Below are 20,902 nucleotides of genomic sequence, written 5' to 3'. Positions count from 1 at the left end.
TCATTCAAAAAGGAACTTTTTACGTCCATTTGAAAAAGTTTCATACACATATTACATGAAATAGCAAGCAAAAGTCGGACTGACTCAATACGGGCTACATGAGCAAATGTTTCATCAAAATCCTCCCCCCTTAACCTGTGTATACCCTTGAGCTACCAACCTAGCTTTATTTCTTATGATGTTTCCTGACTCATCAGTTTTATTTTTGAAAATCCATTTTGTTCCTATGACATTACCATGATCAGGACACGGTACCAAGTATCAAACATCATTCTTAACAAATTTTTCTAATTCTTCATGCATAGCATTGACCCAAAATTCATCTTTTAAATCTTCTTCAACCTTTTTGGGTTCAATGTTTGACACAAAACATGAAAATCTTACCTGAGAATACGTAGAGCTCATGCATATCAGACCTGTCATTTTTCTTTAATCCACCTTCTCTTTCTTTCGAGTTTGAAAGTCTACATGTACATCTCCAATAACTTGTGAAATTGGATGGTTTTTTTGAATTTTCCTTGGAATATTCTTTCCAACTTCATTTACCTCACTCTCCTCATCATTATTATCATCAGCAAGCTGTTAACTTTTGTTTCTGAAATTTCTGCAGAATGTGATGTCGGAGGTGTTGTAACACCTTGGACAACATCTGAATTTCAAGAATTATCAAGCAGATCATCAACTTCATCCTCAACTATTTTATTCTTTAGATCTGCAAAATCATCAAACACAACATTTATCGACTCAAAAATAGTCCTAGTTCTCAAGTTAAACATTCTATAGGCTCGACTATTTGATGAATATCCCAAGAACAAACACTTATCACTCTTTGCATCAAACTTAGCAAGATGATCTCTATCATTCAAAACGTAACATACACATCCAAAAACATGAAAATATTTGAGGTTTGGCCTCTTTCCCATGAGAATTTCATAGGATGTCATAATAGTATCATTTCTCAAATAAGCTATAATCGAAATATGACATGCAGTGTTCAAAACTTCAGCCCAAAAACGTTTTGAGATATTTTTTGAGCTTAACATCAATCTTGCCATTTCTTTTAAAGTTCTATTCTTCCTTTCAGCAATTCCATTTTGTTGTGGGGTTTTAGGAGCATAAAATTCATGCGAAATACCTTTCTTATCACACAAACTTGCAAAAAAAGAGTTTTAGAACTCCTTACCATGATCAGTGTGAATTTTGACTACCTTCAGGTTGTGAAGATTCACAATATTAGTGAGCAATTTCTTGAAGGTATCAGATGTGTCTGATTTTTCTATCAAAAAATTTACCCATGTATATCTTGAAAAACCATCAACACAAACAAAAGAGTATTTCTTACCTCCAACGCTTTCAACATCCATTGAACCCGTTAAGTCCATATGTATAAGCTCAAGGCATCGTGCTGTCATAGATGTTGACAACGCCTGATGTGACACCCTAGTCTGTTTTCTTTTTTGACATGCTTCACACACAAATGGAATACCAGATTTCAAATTAGGCATTCCTGATAATTGCATTTTGTGTGCATTATTTTATGTCTATTTTGCATGCATTTGTATGGTCTCATATTGTTTTATGTGTGTTTTATGTGATTTATTTCTTATATGTGCATTTTAATCTCCGGGTTAATTTTGAAGGAAAATGGATTTTTGAAGAATGAATTACGGAGCAGCCATGATACAAAAATTATTTTTTATTTTAGAGAGATCCAAATCTGATCTCCACCGTTCAAAATGAAGTTCAAGATTTTTGAAGTTGCTGTCCAAATTTCAGCTCGATCTGACGACTAGATCTCGAGATATGAATTTTTCAAAAACGCTGCGCGCTGGACAAAAACTGGCTCGCTCGAGCGAGATTTTCTACCGCTCAAATGAGTCTGGGAGATTTTGAAAAAAATAAAATAGAAGTGTGCTCGCTCGAGCGCTACTTTTTGCCGCTCAAGCGAGGTGTCGCGCAGATCAGAAAATCAGAATTGTCGGCAATTAAAAGTCTTATTTTGCGGGCTTTATTTTATGGGCTTTCAAATCCATATAAAAGGGGACTTAACATCAGATTGAGGGGGTTGAAAAACGCACGCAGAGAACGACGCAAGGAGGCTGGAGTTTTGGAGTAGATTTCTATACTTTTTATTCTTCTGTTCTTCTTTCTTCATTTTTGTTTGATTATTGTTATCAATTATTGAATAGATTTTCTTCAACCAAGACGGCGTGATTGGGATGGACAAATATATGTAGAAAACTTGGATGTTTGTTTGAGATTTTTCAGATTTGGTTTTATATTATTGATTATTAGATTTATATTTGTCTTGTGAATGATATAGCCAATTGTTTGCTTGCATGTTAATCGATTCCAAGTCGACAGAGGAGAAATTGATTTCGATCACTCTAATAATTGACATATGGTAAAATCGACTAGAAATAGTATTCGATTTCAGTGTGCGGTTTTAGGTAAAAACTGAATTCTCACAGTTCTTCATGCATTTGAATTTGATTATAATTACGAAAAATTAATCCGTCAATATTTGAATAGGTTTGATTGTTCTAGAAATAGACCTTTGAACAAGTTAAGATAATTCACTGTAATTTAAGATTAAATATGAGTCCTGAATCTGCTACATGTTACATGATTTGTTCGGTACCTACGTGTGTCTTGGTTGTCTCGTTTTAATTAAATTTTCTTTTCAACTATTTTAATTCTTATTTTAAGTAGTTTTATTTTAAACTCTTATCTTATTTAAATCAAATTGCTTTTTATGATTTTTTCTAGATTAAGTAAAATAATTAATCTTGAGAATTGACAACAGTCTATGTGGGATCGATACTTGGACTCTCTGTCCACTTACTATTACTTGACCTAGTGCACTTGCTAGTAATTACCGAATTTACCGTTCAATACCTCTAACAACATCAAGTTTACTTAGGTTCTTTAAAGTCTTGAAATTTGCATGACCCAACTTTTGATGTCATAGGTCAAATTCAGTCACTTTTGTGTGTCTACAAGTCATCTATTCTCCAAGTTGGTAGCAGTTATGTAATGCCCAAAAAATTATCTTATTGAGATTATTATTGATATTCTGAGATTATGAAATTCGAGGGCTAAATCGATATTTGATCAGGGACTAAATTGTAATTTTTGAAGAATTCAGAGACTAAAGTGCAATTTGAGGATTTTGACTTAGTCTATTATTAGTATAGTTGAGTGGGATTGCTTTTCATTCTTATCCTTCATTTCTTATTCTTCCCCAACGAGAAATCCTCCATGGCCGCCTCTTTGAGTTCTTGATTTCTTCGATCTGCATGATCCGTTCAATAGAAATTCGATCCGAAGATATTTTAGCGATCACGACTACGAAGGCTTTGTTTTACCGTAAGTATTTCTTCGATCGGTTATACTTCATTTTTCGGATGTCGATGGATTTTGATTATCTTTGGATATAACGTGCTTGAGATAACATGTATCGTTTATTCGAAGTCGGATCGGAAAAATTACGACGTACGGATTTGTTATGAATTTTTGAGTAATTTTCGATATAGGGGCTGTTGGAATATCGATTGGTTTGGTTTGATTGAGCTGTATTCGATTGAGTTTATTTCATTGATATTGAGAATGAAATATCTCCGTACAGATTTGATTGAAGACTTTTGAAATCGGAGTTATCAGAATTCGAAGCGATAAACGAGTTGATCGAGTTGGTAATGAATTTTACCTTGAATATTTGTGTTGCGATTGAAATAGATTTTGATTGAATATTTGATGTTGATTTCCATATTTGGAGCATCAATTGAATCGAGAAAAGGTATAAGTTGACATCGAATCAAATAAGGATGAATACTCGAATCTGAGTTGATTTTCGAGTTTCCTGAAATCACATATTTGCATGTTTTATGATTACTTTAATTATTTGTTTTAAATGCCTTTCGATTTACATATGCATTCATACCAAATTAAATGATTTGATTGCATATCGAATTAGACGATTTGGGAACTATAATCGAGTGGCCTTGGATTTTGAGTTTTTTCAAGAGCTAAAATTCTCCTTATAGTTGCTCCAAAGTCTAGAGGATCGAGATATACAATCTTCCACCACGAATAGGAGAGTAGGTGAGTTGTTGTGATATCTTGACCTCGGGATCCCAACCAAAGAAACGAAGAAATGACGAAATGAATTGATTATCCGATTTAGATAATCACGATTTGAAAGACATACATTGCAATTTATTCATTTTTGAATATGTTTTATATATCATGATTTTGATATATTATCTGATATTGCATGTTACGTTGCTTTTACTGGGAATATTATTCTCATCGGATTTTCCGGCTGTTGTCTTGTTTTGTATGTGTACTTGGCAACAGGTGGGGCATGATCGAGTCAGAGAAAGCTTTGTTAGTTTGATCGTGTTGTAAAAGTGGATTTTGGGATTTTATGTTTGGAGTTTTATCGAGTGTGATTTGTAAAACATGAATTTTTATTTTGGTTAAACGATGTATTAGAATCTCGTTTTTAATATTTTTTTAAAACTCCTTTTGATTATATGTTATCGACTATTTTGAGATTTATAGATTTTCGGAATTTTTGGAGCTGACGATTATTTTCGAGATTTGAGATCCGACTCAAAATTTTAATTTGAGCAGATGCGTTTGATTTTGAGCATATGCTTGATTTTACATATATTTGAGAAGTGAGAGACCGCAGATGCGCCCAAATTCCCCGCAGAAGCGTTAAATGGCAGAGATTTGGGTTTCCTTTGAATAATCCCTAGCGCATATGCGATATGGACCCTTAGCAATTTCCTCACTAGCGCAGAGGCGCTAGTTTAAAAAAAATCTGGATTTCTTTAATAGTCATCGAGTCGAGTTTTGGATAACCGACTCTCACAAGTTATCAGATGATCTTGTACCTGTCATTACACACAAGTTAGAACTATCAAAAACTTTGTACAATTTCTTATTAAACTGAACATGCAAGTTATCATCTCAAAGCTGGCTTATGCTTATTAAATTTGCTGTAAGCCCTTCTACATGAAGCACATTCTGAAGTTTAGGCAAACCAGCAACATTCAGTGTGCTTTTTCCAACAATGTTTCCCTTTGAACCTCCTCCATAGGTTACTTTTCCACTTTTCTGTTCAACATAATCAGTAAAAAAAACTTTTGGAACCTGTCATATGACGTGAGCTACCGCTATCAAAGTACCATGCACCTGAAACATTATTTTTCAAAGCAGTATAAATCATATAACAGTGAATATCAACTTTTGGTACCCAAACCTTTCTTACAGTAGATCTGTTTCGGGAGATGTTGTGAGAGGGTGTTGGAAACACCTTAGGCAACACCTTAGATGCAGATCTCTGTCTGTAGTCTTCCTGCAACTTAAAACAGTATGGTTTTATATGACCAGGTCTATGACAGTAGTGACAAATATACTTTTTTTTCCTTCTAGACTATAAAGGAGCAGTAGACTGTGGCTTTGGTTTTGGAAGATCGGTTGATGTGACCTTTTTGGTTGGGATTTTGACAAACACAGGTCCTTTTGGGCATTCACCAACCTCAAATTTACTGTTCTCAAAACCTAGTCCAGCCTTACCATCTCTTCCCATCATGAGTAAAGAATCAAACTTGTTTGTGCTTGAATTGAACTCGACCAATGTAGCTTTAGATTTTCTGAGTTCTTCCTTTACCTGAAACAATTACAGGTCCTTATTACTCACCACAACTTCAAGTCTTGACACAGCAACCTTCAAATCAGTATTTTTTTTGAATGAATAGTGTTTGACTTATTTCTTTCAATCCAATCAACATACAACTTTTCATACATCATCCGAGCTTCTTCCATAGACAATGTTCCATTACCTGCATCAGAAGTACACATTTTATCAAAAGTAGAGGAATTAAAACAAACTGACCTTTGGAAGATGTTGCGGCCAGGTGTGGAAACACCTGCGACAACACCTAAAGGATTGACTTGAAACTTTTTTTTTGCTTTCCAGTAGGGCAGATAAGGCAGTGTGACTTTCTTTGTCTTCCTGTTCTTCATCTTCTTCAGAATCTTCATCACTCAAGGACGTGCTCATTCCTTTCCTAAGCGTGGTAGCACACTTATTGGCATAATGTCCAAAACCTTGACAAGCATGGCACTGTACCGTGTCAAGTTTCTTTGAGACTGGTTTTTTCTTCCCTTCAAACATCAGTCGAGGCTTAGGTAGATCAGTAAACTTCCTTGGTGATTGTTCTGGTCCAGCAATTCTCAAAGGCTTGTTAGAAAACATTGGAGCCTTAGGTTTTTGATCGGTTTTCTTAACCTCCTTCATCTTTTTCAGATAATCATTGAACTTCTTGGTCATGAGTAAAATCGTATCATTCTCAAGATCAGATTGAAGAACTTATTGACGGAATTGAACATACTCTTCATATGATTCATTAGAAGCTTGAAAGGAAATTGATTTTCCTTTGTCCTTATTTTGAGCAGTAGTATTCATCTCAAACACTTGAAGAATGCTAATCAATTTTGTCAACTTCATCTTTGAAGTGTCTTTTACTTCCTCAAGAGACCAAACTTTTCCATTGAATCTACTCGGCAGTGATCGAAGAACTTTGTTCACCACTCTTTCATTAGAAATCAGTTCTCCAAGAGTGAATGCCTCAGTGGTCAGTTCTCGAATACGCTGATCATATTCAGAAATCGTTTCATTGTCATTCATCCTGAGATTTTCAAAATTTGAAGCTAATAGCCTCAACCTCGTTCTCTTGACACTTGCAGACCCTTCACAATACTCCTGAAGAGTATCCCATGCGTCCTTGGCAGTAACACAATCAACAATAAGTCCAAACATTCTCATGTCCACACTTGAGAATATAGCGTTGATAGCTTTCACATTAAAGCTTGAGATTTGTGATTCCTCGGTTGTCCATGTAGTTTCTGGCTTTATGATATATTCACCATCTTTGTCCATGACCTTAGGTGCAGTCCAACCAGTAAGAACACTCTGCCAAACACGTTCATCCATGGCTTTGATTGTAAAGCGCATCCTTGTCTTCCACAAGGCATAATTCGTGTCATCAAGAACCGAAGGTTTCAAAAACGAGTTTGCAGTAGTAGATGAGTCCATATTATTCCCTAAAATAAAACAAAAAAACCAGGATCAGTTCTTAGTGTATCAAGAATATGTCTCTGATGCCACTTGTAACGGAAAATAGGTTGCAACCAAATAAATAAACTCAGATATTTAAGCAAGAGTATACTCTTGCAACGCCTCAGGGCAAAACTTTCACTAGAAAGTAATTCAAAGAGTTTACAAAACCCTAAAACTAGTGAATTATTGGCAAAATCAATTTTCTCAAACAAGTGAGAAAATAAAAAATAAAAGTAACTCCTAAAAATTCTATGCAAGATAGAATAATCAAAACAGAATAAGGAGTTGAAATCTTGATGACTAAAACACGAGAGCAACACGGGCTTGAATCTTCAATGCTTCTTTAAGTCGGTCAAGCAAGAGTGAGACCAATACGAGCTTTAGAAAATCTCCTGAATTTTTCTTGAGTTGTATGCACAAACCTCACAAAGCTCTCTTCAAGAATTTCACACGGTCTCGCTCTTCAATGTTGTTGTGAAAAATACTCGCAAGAGTACGAGTGTCAAGTTTTAATATAGTGATTGAATCAAGTATCGTTTCCACAGAGAGTAAAATAAAAATATTCAGTGCTTGTAATTAAAAATAGTCTAAACTTTATCTAGAAATTCAAAATTTGATAATTTTGCAAAATAATAAAATAATCAATGAGTTTTTAGCAAGCACGCACACAAATTCAAAGATTAATTCGATGAGAGAAAACAGTATAGAGGTTATGATTTCACATGGTTTCAACAACATCTACTCTTAATTAACTCATTTTCATGAATTTCATTCAATTAATAGCCAAGAACACTTAAGTAAATTATTCTCCTTTCCCAAGCAACGAATAATTTGTATCTACTACAGTTCAATTCCAATATCCCTATTAAGAATCTAATTGTAGTGATATATGTAAATCAATGTTCTGCATAAGACTCCATTAACGCTATATACTCTCCTGAGTTATATAAACAATTAACGGTGTATTTTCTATTGGCCCTATCCAAAATTCCCTCTCCCGAGCATCAATTTTGAATAAATATAGCAGTCCAATTATTGATCAATTAATTGAAAAGACTATCAAAACTAGAAAAACAATTAATTTAGGGAAATTCAATCCAATAAAATTAAGAATTCGTAAAAGTGTCTCAACCAGGCTACATCAACCTCTAGACTATGAAAAGTTTAGTTCATAATCAAATTCTGAATAAAACAAATCATGTTCAGAAATCTAGACATTAATTCAACAATTAAGAAAGATAAAAATAGAAGAACAAATCCGTAGTCGCTCTTCCGTGTCTGGTTGATCGATCTTCGTGTTCTTCCTTTGATGTAGTGCAGATTTCTCCTCCAATCTTTTCTCACAAATCTCAAGTTTAAGCTCTAAGAATTCTTTGATGTATTGTGGCGGCTCTCCCCTTTTGATTGTGTCCTTGAAGTCCCTTTTATATGTCCTCGAAGCCCGCCGAATAAAGCCCGAAAAAGTCTCAAAATTTCCTTCCCGAAAAATTACAAAATCTGACTTTTGGACGGCAAGGGCGCGCAGTAGAGTGGAGAGGGCGCGCCTGAGCCTCATCTTTGGCTTCCATTTTTCACGTCCAGGAGGCGCGGGAGCGCCCTACTCTCCCATGTGTTGTTCTGCAGCGCGTGAAAATTTTCAAAAAATCATATCTCCCAAACTAACCGTCGGATTGAGCTGAAATTTTGACAGAAACTTCAAAACATCCTAAACTTTAATATGAACGGTGAAGATTGGATTTTGATGCCTCAATTATTCCCAGTAATTTTCTGACGTTGATACTCCATAATGCATCCTTCCGCTTCTTCTTGCTACTTTCGCGCCAATATTCATAATACCCACTCGATACATCACAAAAGTCAAGTCAAATCATATATAAATTAAGTGCATAAATTTCACTTATCAAATTCCCCCAAACTTAGACTTTTGCAAGTCCCGAGCAAAACAATAATGAGTAATATAGTCGGCCTCCGAATTTTTACATTCCAAGATTAAATACACATGTAAGCTAATTTTCTCAAGAGTTCTCGTGTGTGTGTGATTTGCCAATCTTGTCTATCCTCCTCGCTTTCGATACACTAATGCAACAAGTTTGTTTCACAGAATCATCAATTCCGCTCTCTAGTTTCAAAACACTCTCCACCAAGTTCAACTTCTACTCGCTAAGTTCACGACATATCATTTTTTTTTCATAAAATCACCGGATTTTGCATTCGGTTTTATTTTATTTAGCCCCAATAATTACCCGCATAGTTAGCTATAACTAAAGATAGGATTCGAATTTCAATCCCCTCGTCTATAGCCCGGATGGAACATCAACCCCATTATTTTTTTCCGCAAACTTAGCATGGAACAGTGAATAGAATTTCAAACACTTTTCAAGCCCAGATTGAGTTGTTAATTTTTTTTCAAAAATTAATTCTTTCACTTTTGCAACCTCATTTATTCCGCATACTTAGCCAAGGACAAGAGAATTAGGATTTCAATTCCTTATCAATGACCCGGATGGAGTTATTATTAATCTTTTCATATTTTAATGTCTAATTCATTTCTAAGCTCGTAGAATTCTACCTCAGTTTCAAGCATAAATCACCAAAGTTAAGAATCAAATCATCCAATTCACTTACAAAATCACAAAGCTTCTTTAATCACTCAAGTCTAGACAATCAAGGCATAGTGCATATGGGTGAGAACTCAAGATTAAATATAACTAACATTAACATTTTTAACACCAAAAATTATTTTCATTATAGGCCAACAAAAGTACACATCATTTATTCAACTCAAACTAACTCATGAAAAATTTTCAAAATTTTTAGAATTTTTTAAACACTCCCCCAAACTTAAATTGTGCATTGTCCTCAATGTACAAAAAAAATTAAAATAAAACCAAGAACACATACCTTGGGAACCGAGCGTCAGTACTCGGAACCATCTTAATCACTCAAAGATCTTCATGCAGGGGTGGCATCTAAACTTTCACCGCTTCAACTTTTTCACCTACACAACTCAAAATTATTATTAACGTCTAGTTTATACATGAAAAAAAAATGAAACAAAAATAACTAAAATTAAACAAATAAAAATAAAGAAAATAAATAAAAATAACTTGGGTTGCCTCCCAAGAAGCGCTTAGTTTATAGTCCATAGCCCGACTCGATGCCGCTTTCAGCCTGGTTCCCTCGATTTGTTGGAGGTTTTTCCATTCTCCTTTACCCTCCAAACAAACTCGACAACCCTCTTGAACTTAGGTCGCTTTTTCTTTTTCTTCATTTTCACCAACTTCGGATTAATTTCTCTTGGCAATTTTACAGCACTAACAACTTCGCAGCGACATTCCATCTTCTATGATTGTTCAACCAGGAAAACCTTCTCCGTGGATGGTTTTTCAGCCTCCTTGAACACATTAAAAGTAACTTTCTCACCTTCTACATCCATCGTCAATGCACCTTTCTTAACATCAATCTTGGCTTCAGCAGTAGCCAAGAACGGTCTCCCCAAAATTAAAGGCATATTTCCGTCCTCCTCTATATCCAACACAACAAAATCCGTCGGAAAAATAAAATTATCTACTTTTACCAGAACATCCTCAATGATTCCACGCGGATATTTGATAGATTTATCGGCTAGCTGTAATGCGATCGTCGTGGGCTTCACCTCGCCAAGTCCTAAGTTTCTGAAAACAGACAAAGTCATCAAATTAATGCTAGCTCCTAAATCGCAAAGTGCATTATTAAAATGAGAGGAACCAATAATGCAAGGAATCGTAAAACTCCCTGGATCGTTTAATTTCTGTGGTAGCTTCTTTTGTAAGATAGCACTGCACTCTTAAGTCAGGTTAACAGTCTCGAACTCCTCCAACTTCCACTTCTTAGACATCACCTCCTTCAAGAATTTAGCATAATTTGGCATTTGCAGCAAAGCATCAACGAATGGAATATTGATTTGAAGTTTCTTGAAGATGTCAAGAAACTTGGCAAACTGTTCGTCCAACACCTTCTTCTTGAATCTCTGCGGGTATGGAAGTGGCGGCTTGTACATCAATTTTCTTCAAGTCTAGGCTTCTTCTCTTCGACTTCCTTCTCTTTCTCTACATCAGCTGCATGTTCATGGACTCCAACTTCTTTTCCACTCCTCAACTCTATGGCCTTACACTGTTATATGGAATTCATCTCAGTATTGCTTGGGAATTGACCGCGATTATTATCTTTCAGTGCGTTTGCCAACTGCCCAATGCTAGTCTCCATGGATTGAAGTACAGCACCCATGTTGGCCATGTGCGTCTCCAAGCTATCAAGGCGAGACTCAGTTCTTGCCATCCTCTTACCTGATTCTTGCACAAAGGTACTAACCACCTCCTCCAAAGACAACTTACCATCACCCTTATTAGTATTGTTAGCATATGAAAAATTTTCATTATTCCGCAAACTAGGGTGATAAGTATTGAGAACAGAATTACCTCTATAAGCTCCATAACCTCGGTAGCCATTAGGATTGATATAATTAACTTGCTCTGGGGTATGTGATCCTTCAACTCCAGTTGAATCTGCAACATTAATCTTATTCAAAGAAGTTACCTATGTAGTCAGTGCAGATAATTGAGCAGTGATGGATGTGAGAGGATCCACTGCATACACTCAAGCTGGCTTCTTGACTCCCATATGCTCAGATGGCCATTGAAAACTATTGATTGTCATCTGTTCCAGCATATCGTAGGCCTGTACATGGTCCTTTGCAAATATAGTACCTCCAGCCGCAGAATACACATTCATCCTCGTAGGTGCATTCAGTCCGTTGTAAAACCACTCAATCTGTTCCCAGTCTGCAAAATTGTGGTTAGGAAAATATCTAAGTAATTTTTTGTACCTTACCCACGCCTCGTATAGCTGTTCAGTGTCCATATGCCGGAAAGTGCTGATTTCTATCTTTAGTTGGGTGGATTTAGCAGGTGGAAAATATTTTGCAAGAAATTTTTCTGACATCCCCTCCCAAGTAGTGATGCTTCCAAGCGGCAGTGATTGCAACCAACTCCTTGCTTGATCCCTGAGAGAAAAAGGAAACAAGCCTAAGCGTATTATATCCTCAGACACACCATTAATTTTTACCGTATCGGTTATCTCCAAGAAAATGCGTAGGTGTAGGTGAGGATCAGCAGTGGTGCTCCCATTAAATTGGTTCTGTTGAACTATGTTGATCAAAGCCAGCTTCAGTTCAAAATTATTGGCGTTAATGGTCCCTCGAGCAATTCCAGAATAGTGAGTCTGGATCGTCGGCCGGAAGTGATCTCTAATTGGCACCAGGAGAGGTTGTTGTGCTTTTTCTTCAGCCATTCTTTCAATTTCTTCTCTTCTAGCTCTTCTTAAAGCACATGCAGTGTGCTCGATCTCCGGATCAAAAAGTAATGAATTCGCACTTTGATATCGTCGCATAGACTGCAATCAAAAATAAGAAGAAATCAATTAGTAACTTAAAATACAACAAAAAAAAAATCTAAATTAAAATCTAGACTAATTGGTAACAAGACTAAACAAAATCAAAAATTACTCCCCGGCAACGGCACCAAAAACTTGTTGTGAAAAATACTTGCAAGCGTACGAGTGTCAAGTTTTAATATAGTGATTGAATCAAGTATCGTTTCCACAGAGAGTAAAATGAAAATATTCAGTGCTTGTAATTAAAATAATCTAAACTTTATCTAGAAATTCAAAATTTGAGAATTTTGCAGAATAATAAAATAATCAATGAGTTTTTAGCAAGCACGCACACAAATTCAAAGATTAATTCAATGAGAGAAAACAGTCTAGAGGTTATGATTTCACCTGGTTTCAACAACATCTACTCTTAATTAACTCATTTTCATGAATTCCATTCAATTAATAGCCAAGAACACTTAAGTGTATTATTCTCCTCTCCCGAGCAACGAATAATTTGTATCTACTACAGTTCAATTCCAATATCAGTATTAAGAATCTAATTGTAGTGATATATGTAAATCTATGTTCTACATAAAACTCCATTAACACTATATACTCTCCCGAGTTATATAAAAAATTAACGTTGTATTTTCTATTAGTCCTATCCAAAATTTCCTCTCCCGAGCATCAATTTTGAATAAATATAACAGTCCAATTATTGATCAATTAATTGAAAAGACTATCAAAACTAGAAAAACAATTAATTTAGGGAAATTCAATCCAATAAAATTAAGAATTCGTAAAAGTGTCTCAACCAGGCTACATCAACCTCTAGACTATGAAAAGTTTAGTTCATAATCAAATTCTGAATAAAACAAATTATGTTCAGAAATCTAGACATCAATTCAACAATTAAGAAAGATAAAAATAGAAGAACAAATCCGTAGTCGCTCTTCCGTGTCCGGTTGATCGATCTTCGTGTTCTTCCTTTGATGTAGTGCATATTTCTCCTCCAATATTTTCTCACAAATCTCAAGTTTAAGCTCTAATAATTCTTTGATGTATTGTGGCGGCTCTCCCCTTTTGATTGTGTCCTTGAAGTCCCTTTTATATGTCCTCGAAGCCCGCCGAATAAAGCCCGAAAAAGTTTCAAAATTTCCTTCCCGAAAAATTACAAAATTTGACTTTCGGACGACGCGGGCGCGCAGTAGAGTGGCGAGGGCGCGCCTGAGCCTCGTTTTTGGCTTCCATTTTTCACGTCCAGGAGGCGCGGGCGCGCCCTACTCTCCCATGTGCTGTTCTGCAGCGCTCGACAATTTTTAAAAAATCATATCTCCCAAATTAACCGTCGGATTGAGCTGAAATTTTGACAGAAACTTCAAAACATCCTAAAATTTAATATGAACGGTGGAGATTGAATTTTGATGCATCAATAATTCCCAGTAATTTTCTGAAGTTGATACTTCATAATGCATCTTTCCGTTTCTTCTTGCTACTTTCGCGCCAATTCTTGCAACTCACAAAAACAACAACAAATATTCATAATATCCACTCGATACATCACAAAAGCCAAGTCAAATCATATATAAATTAAGTGCATAAATTTCACTTATCAAATGTACATGCCTACATCATAAATATAGGCCCAGAATCCTTGTCATCTTGGTTTCCTTTTTTCACTTAGGCCCCGTTTGGTTTCAAAAGCCAGGCCAAAAAAGCACTTTTTTAAGTGCTTTTCATTTAATAAAGTGTTTGCTTGACCATAAAAGTGCTTAAATAAGCACTTTTTTAAGTCAAAATTAGAGTTTTTTCAAAAACAAAAAATTATAGCTTAAAAAAATGCTTTTTTTAAAAAATGTTTACCAAATCCAAACGGGGCCTTAGGATTCCTTAGATTTGATCATATCAAATCTGCAAACATTGAGAAATAAATCATTTAGATATGATAATAAATATTATGATAAACTGAATAATATCTCAATCTACTTAAATAAGGAAATAAATAATTATAAACTCTATCTTCAAGATACTTCATGTTCAAGAAAGATAAAAAACTTTAAATAACATCTTTTAAACTTAAAAAATATTGAGGGAATAAAATATCCCTTTCGATCACATTTGAAGTCAACTTGCTTCCTTTGTTCTTGAAATTGTATTTGATCAGTTTGTCTAGTTGACATGCAGAACAAACATAATTTTTGACAAAATTAATGTTTAGAAAACCGTCAACCAAATGCTTATTACTATGATCGAGATGCAACAAAACAAGTAGGATTATCAGGTTGATTGGCATTCCAATCCACTTTGTAGGTGCTACTATTTCTGATTCCTTGCAGTAGAGTAATATATGAGGGTCTTTGATAGTATGCGTGTGTTTGTGAAAAGCTATTGTATATCCATTGTCACATAATTGACTTGTGCTAATTAGATCATACCACAAATTTTCTACCGACGACACATCATTATTAATAATTTTTTTGTGAATAATTTTACCCTTATCCATGGTGTTATCTTTAGAATTATCCCCAAAAATATTCTTACGAGGACCAAAAGCAACCTGCAAGAACTCGTAAACTCAGACAACTATCACCTTAGTGCAGATTTCCTGCCACAAAGTCTCCAACATCATTGCCTAAAAAACTCAGAACTGGAACAAATATTGACTACAAATAATTTTAGATTTTAAACGAACTATTTTCTTTTAAATTCTAGACAAGCCCTGTCTTTTTTAGCAATTGAGCATTCTCACCACAGATGACAAAAGTGCACAAGCAACTCATGAAAAGCAGCACCCAGCCGCCACAAAACAAATATATATGTATGGAATTGTTGCCAAAATAAGTTAGTTTTCCAAAACATGCAGCAGGAATCAACTTCAACGCCGCTTCTTGAGGTGGTTCTTGCTCATAATCATCGCTAGGAGAAGACGAGTTTCCTATATTTACGCAATTTCTTGCAAACTGAGAACTTTTAGCAGAAACCGCAACTTCAAACTGATAATTCTTAGAAGCCACAATTTTGGTTTCATCGTCCATTTTTCATTGTTTTCCATTTTGCTCAACTCCTAATCTTGGGATAAGTCATCTTTTTATTTATTTATCTATTATCTATTTTTTAAAGTGCAGAAAACCATAACTAATAAATCCGGTATCTTAAAATCTAATTTCGCAAAAAGATTATAAAAAACCAAATTAAAATACATTATATATATATATATATATATATATATATATATATATATATATATAAAGACAAATTACAAAAGCACATCTAAGAACCAATATAAGACGAGGGGAGCAATTTCAAGTAGCATTTTCTTAAAAATTTACAAGCACAAGTTCCATACTCTATTCCAGGTTATATATATTACATGCACAGAGCCTTCAAAGACACAAGACAAGAGTTTGGCTGAGCCAGGGCTCATTCAAAAGTTGCATCTTTTGTAAAAGAAACCCACAACAGGACTAGACTCGACAGCTCCAAATACATACAAAGCCAATAGTTCCTACACATCCCGATCATAATATTCATGCCAAGCCATGCAAGTAGTCTAAGTTTTCCCTGCGACTACGACCTTCTCTCAGGCTTCGCCCTCTCCGGTACTCGATTTCTGCATCAGAATTTGAAGAGCCAAAATGGTGTTTCCAGCCAATTCTCGATGTGCCAGTATTAGCAAATATATCTTCATCGTCACTGAGTATTTGGCTACCGGGAAATCTCCGTCCAGACCCATCTCCAAATCGTTTCTTTTTTTGTACTGGCTCTGGGTAAGTAACAAAAACTAAAGTCACTCAATCATGAAAAAGGATGAATCCAAGAATCCAGCATACAGTTTTCAACGCATCCAAATTTTCTTACCAAACTAGGAGCATTCAACCAGTTAAAAATATAACCATATTTGGTTCCATTTTCACAGAAATAAAAAGTAAAAACAACCATTTTCATTAGTTCTTTTCCCCAAACACATTACATTCCATTTCAATCTTCACATTCTCTTATAAAATCATTAATTTCTATTCAACTTTTCACCACGACATGACATTCAAGATATTACTTTATTTTCTAACCCAATTAACTATCTTTCAAATTTAAGAATGCCCCACACATTTTTAAAAGAACAAATAACGATCAAAATCCTCCATGTCGTGCCCGTGTAATAGAAAATGTCTCCTTTTTCTAGAAAGTGATTTCCAGAAACCCGATATCAAACCAAACATTTCCGAGTATCTTTGGCAAGACCAAAAATTGTATCGCAAGTTAATGGTCAGTGAACCATAAGAAAGACTTTCAACACTTTTATATGCTTCAAACTTTAGAAGGAACAGCATATATGAAATCTGGGTAATGATAGTTCACCTTCGATACTATTATATGAACCTGGCGCCCCAGAACGCACTCCATCTGCGCGATTCAGTCCAGCTTTATTGATCTGTGGACTAGGAAAGTCAACTGGTCTTTCACCTATTTGTGCACCTTTTGCCATTACAGTTAAAATATGTTCCTCTTCCACAGGCTTGCTCGAGTTAAAAAGTGTCATGCTAAAGGGTTCCTCTGATACGTCAGAAATCTCGACATAATTAGTTGTGGTGATGATTTCATCAGCACTGAACCCAAAGGACGCCCTGTAAGCTTCTAGTTCTTCAGTGTCAGTTGGTTTGCAAGTTTTGTTCTGCCTACTTTGATGTCCATTCACACCATTTGCGTAAGCATCTGTATCTCTTGAGATGCTTAACCTACCACCAGAATGAGAAAATGATGACTGGTCCAAGTAGAACTGGGCAAATGTTTCTGGACAGAAGAAATTGGAGTCTTGACGTGGCTTAGAGACACCAGATGCCTGAAGCCCAATAAACCTGCCCGACTCTGACTTGGCATAGGAAGTTTCCTGCGAAGGAATTGAAGGATCCCATTGAGGGGGAAACTCCCTCTCGTTAAAAGATGATGATAAACGATCACCAGAAGTCCTCGAAACAGGTGATCTGAGAGCACTTGCAGGACTTCCGGGATAGAGTGAATAAGTTGATTGCATATCATTTGCAGTAGAATAATTGGTCTTATTGTTGCTTTTTATTTTGGAAGAGGATGAAAGGAAATGAGCATAGGGCACGTCAGGAGAAGATGGAGTAGTTAAATGTGCCAACTCTGGTGGGGGTGTTAAAGGAGCTGTAGATGGCTCAGTCGTGAAAGTTGAAAATACAGGAGGAGATACCAGTTGTGTCTCGTGCGCATATGGACCTGTAACAAACATGGTAGAAGAAGGGCCTCTGGGTGAATTGGCAGACAAGAAACAGTTCGGCGACTGAACGGTAGACGGGAGTGCAGAATTTGAGAAAGAAGCAGGTGAAGAAGGTGGAGCTAAAAGTGATAGAGCAATTCCAGTAGTCTGACTAGGCAATCCACCAGGTTGATGTCCATTTGGCTGATTTGCCAAAACATTGGCTTCAGGAATTCGAGAAGCGGGTACAATGCGCTTTCCACCTTGTTGTTTGCGAAAACAAGATAGTCCACCCAAACAACCGCCCCACCTCTTTAGCTGTAAACAAAATAAATTGTCAGCCCGTGTCCTACAAAAAGATTCTTAAGCAGAACAAATTTAGTAATAATTAATTGATGCAAAATAGGAGCTAAAAACATGAATATACATTGGAAGAAGCCACCAAAACATAAATGTTCTTAAAAGCAAGAATATCTTTAAGAGTGTGAGAATATAACTCGTTTTACTGAACTAAGCTTGCCATTATCAATAGAATTATGGTTTTCCTTTTTTCCCCGATTTACAATGATGTTATAAGTTACACCTTACTAGAAATGTAGCACCTACACGAAGCCATAATGAAATTTTATTCTTAAGTTGCTAGAACTGATAGACTGATAATCCTGTGTCATCACCATCACCATTGTTAGTTGTTACTGCGATTATAAGAATCTGTGATCATAATGACTCCTTCTCAACTTTAATATAGTCCACAACAGCATTCCCACAGTATCCCACCCCTGGTAGAGGAGGTGCAGGCTGTGCAGCCAAAGGTCACATTCCAACATCAGATAGGAAGTAGCTCCATATGGATAGTTTCTCAAGGGAAAGAGGGGAAATTCATTGACTAAAACAAAAACCACTCAATCATTAGTCTTTTTCATTGTGGTCAAAGGGCCCCAATCCCAACTGATTCCGAGCAAAACAGCGAGATAAAAAAAAGGTTAGGCGACTCCCGGTTTTCCACCAATCTCTTCTCTACCTCAATGGACGAGAAGTGTTGAGAGCATGGGCATTGGGCAGTGGCATTATTCATATCCATAATTTATTTCAATGATCAAGTAGTGAAAGAAATATAAAAACTCTAGTAAGGACATAAAATCACAACCATGCTACTAAACCGATAAGATTAACTGTAAGCCTGCACTGAAAAGAAATTACCAATGACCTCGCAGAAGGGGAGAAAAAATGAATGCAGCATACATCTTTCCTCAAAGGAATGCAAGTGATTATAATGCAACTAAAATCTTCTAGATTCATGAAGCTGGAAGCAACATACCCGAGGTGTTGATGGTTGCTGCTGCAGCAGAAATCGATTCTGCTCTGACGCCATAGAGAATCTGGTGAGTAGAGTCCCACACGCTAAACCTCCAGACTTGTAATCAACAAAGTTTATTGGCACCGCCTGATGATTTAACAAAGAGCAATTTGTCAACTCTTTATCTTCCTTCTGTGCAAGAATCAAAACTAAATAACATGTGGATCAATCAGTACACCTCAGAAGAATCTTACTTGTGCAAACGTTTTGCTTGGGAAATGGATGAAAAAGAAGCAATTTATAGGCACCTAACACAGAAGACTGCCTCACTAATCACTTGCATACATAAGCTAGCAAATAGAAATTGGGGTAGCTGCAAACGTAGTCCATCCATGTAAATAAGCTAAAAGAAAGTCAGAAAAAATCTTTCTTTCAACCAAGTACTAACCGGGTCCATTTCAATAATTCTTTTTCAACCTCTTCTACGTTTTGCAAACGTACGGGGTCAAATACAAGTGGCATGCAATACCAACCTGGTATTTTTTAGTTCATATATAATATTATAATAAAATTATTTTATATATACTATATTACAATTGATAGTTTCATTAAGAAACTCAGATTTCTCCCATCCCCTTCCATCACCATTCTTGGAAACTGTCCTATGTTTTTGTCAGTTCTCGGAACCAATTAAAATACACCAGTTTCGCCTGTTACTCAAAAGATTTATCATTTTTGTCACGAATGAGCACAAAAAATGGCCCCACTAAAAAATATACAAAAATAAAGAAATATTTAAGAAGATTCTCAACAACGACCACCTAATTCTTTCGTGGACCAGCGAGGGGAGTGATGGTCTCTCAAATGAACATATCTATGAGTTTTACAAGCAAATCTGTAAACATCATTCTCTAAATCTAAATAAATCTAATGTCTCCCTTGACCCATCCCCCAACTAAACAAAACTATTGGGTCACAATACCATTAAATCCGAAGGAAGAAACAAAATAACAACAACAAAAAAACCCACAAATATAGCAGTTGTAAACTAGAACTGAGAAGCTCAAAAACCCACTAGAGAAAGCACAAATCACACCAAGATAAAGTATCCACGCCGAGAAATCACCATAATGACAAGCGAGCTAAAACAACACACATAAAGTAACATACTGTAAAAATGAGGCACCAGAAACGAGCAAGAACTACATTTCCATGAATCCCGCGAATGGGAAGAACAAATGGGCTCGGAGAAGAGGAGAGATCTGCAGAAATCGAGTGGAAATCAGGTAGGCGTAGAGTAGGAAAAAGACTGTGTTCGCTTTTATGCTTTGTGAAAGGGAAAGGGAAAGCAATGGCCAGATCTAATCTGCAATCTGGTCTTTCTTTGCTGTGTTTGCTGATTTTTTTTCCCCCTTTTTTTTTTGCTTTTTTTTTTTTAGTGGTGAAAATAATATAATAATATAATAATCATCGTTTATTGTACTGATTTCATTTGTTGTCCAGCAAATTATATTAAATTAAAACATGATAAATAAATACGAACATGATAAGCTGGGTTAATTATTATAAATAGAATACTTTATCAATTTTTTAATCGTGGAGTCAGTTATAATAATTAATTTATTAATTTTGATTATTATAGTATCGATTGTAAACAAATAACAATAGTGGTGGAAAATTATTGGTACATCGATTTTCATTTTACATTGGTGAAGGAGATTACTTATCTCTTAATGCTATTGAGTAAGTATCTTATTAAATGATCTCATGAATTTATATTCGTGAGAGTGATCGACTCAGATTATATCTATAATTAAAAGTAATATATTTAACATAAAAAAAT

The 20,902-nt window shown here is 35.6% G+C and overlaps 1 protein-coding gene across 4 annotated transcripts; it reads right to left on the bottom strand.

Moving 5' to 3' along the window:
• Positions 1-15,830: 15,830 nt before the first annotated feature.
• Positions 15,831-20,455, bottom strand: LOC140889892 (uncharacterized protein At1g76660). Of its 4 annotated transcripts, none has more exons than XM_073297640.1 (4): positions 20,230-20,455; positions 19,081-19,268; positions 16,904-18,080; positions 15,831-16,310 (listed from the first exon to the last, which is right to left on the bottom strand). In XM_073297640.1, the coding sequence occupies exons 2-4, from the start codon at positions 19,132-19,134 to the stop codon at positions 16,075-16,077; spliced, it is 1,467 nt and encodes a 488-aa protein (XP_073153741.1). In that variant the 5' UTR covers positions 19,135-19,268; positions 20,230-20,455; the 3' UTR covers positions 15,831-16,074. The 4 variants fall into 4 exon arrangements, with proteins under 4 accessions (XP_073153741.1, XP_073153736.1, XP_073153752.1 ...); XM_073297635.1 differs by having other exon boundaries at positions 19,081-19,206; XM_073297651.1 differs by having other exon boundaries at positions 20,246-20,455.
• Between the last annotated feature and the right edge of the window lie 447 nt (positions 20,456-20,902).

This window comes from Henckelia pumila, chromosome 1 (assembly GCF_033568475.1).
Source record: "Henckelia pumila isolate YLH828 chromosome 1, ASM3356847v2, whole genome shotgun sequence".
Lineage (NCBI taxonomy): Eukaryota > Viridiplantae > Streptophyta > Magnoliopsida > Lamiales > Gesneriaceae > Henckelia > Henckelia pumila.
The sequence above is the reverse complement of the archived record's forward strand: the minus strand, read 5'-3'. Positions and strand labels throughout refer to the sequence as shown.

Excerpts from the sequence above, each read along its gene's own strand:
- LOC140889892 (XM_073297640.1), bottom strand. The coding sequence starts at position 19,134 with ATGGCGTCAGAGCAGAATCGATTTCTGCTGCAGCAGCAACCATCAACA. Across the intron at positions 18,081-19,080 it reads AGCAACCATCAACACCTCGG|CTAAAGAGGTGGGGCGGTTG; the intron begins GTATGTTGCTTC and ends TTTTGTTTACAG. Across the intron at positions 16,311-16,903 it reads TTCATATAATAGTATCGAAG|AGCCAGTACAAAAAAAGAAA; the intron begins GTGAACTATCAT and ends TTACTTACCCAG.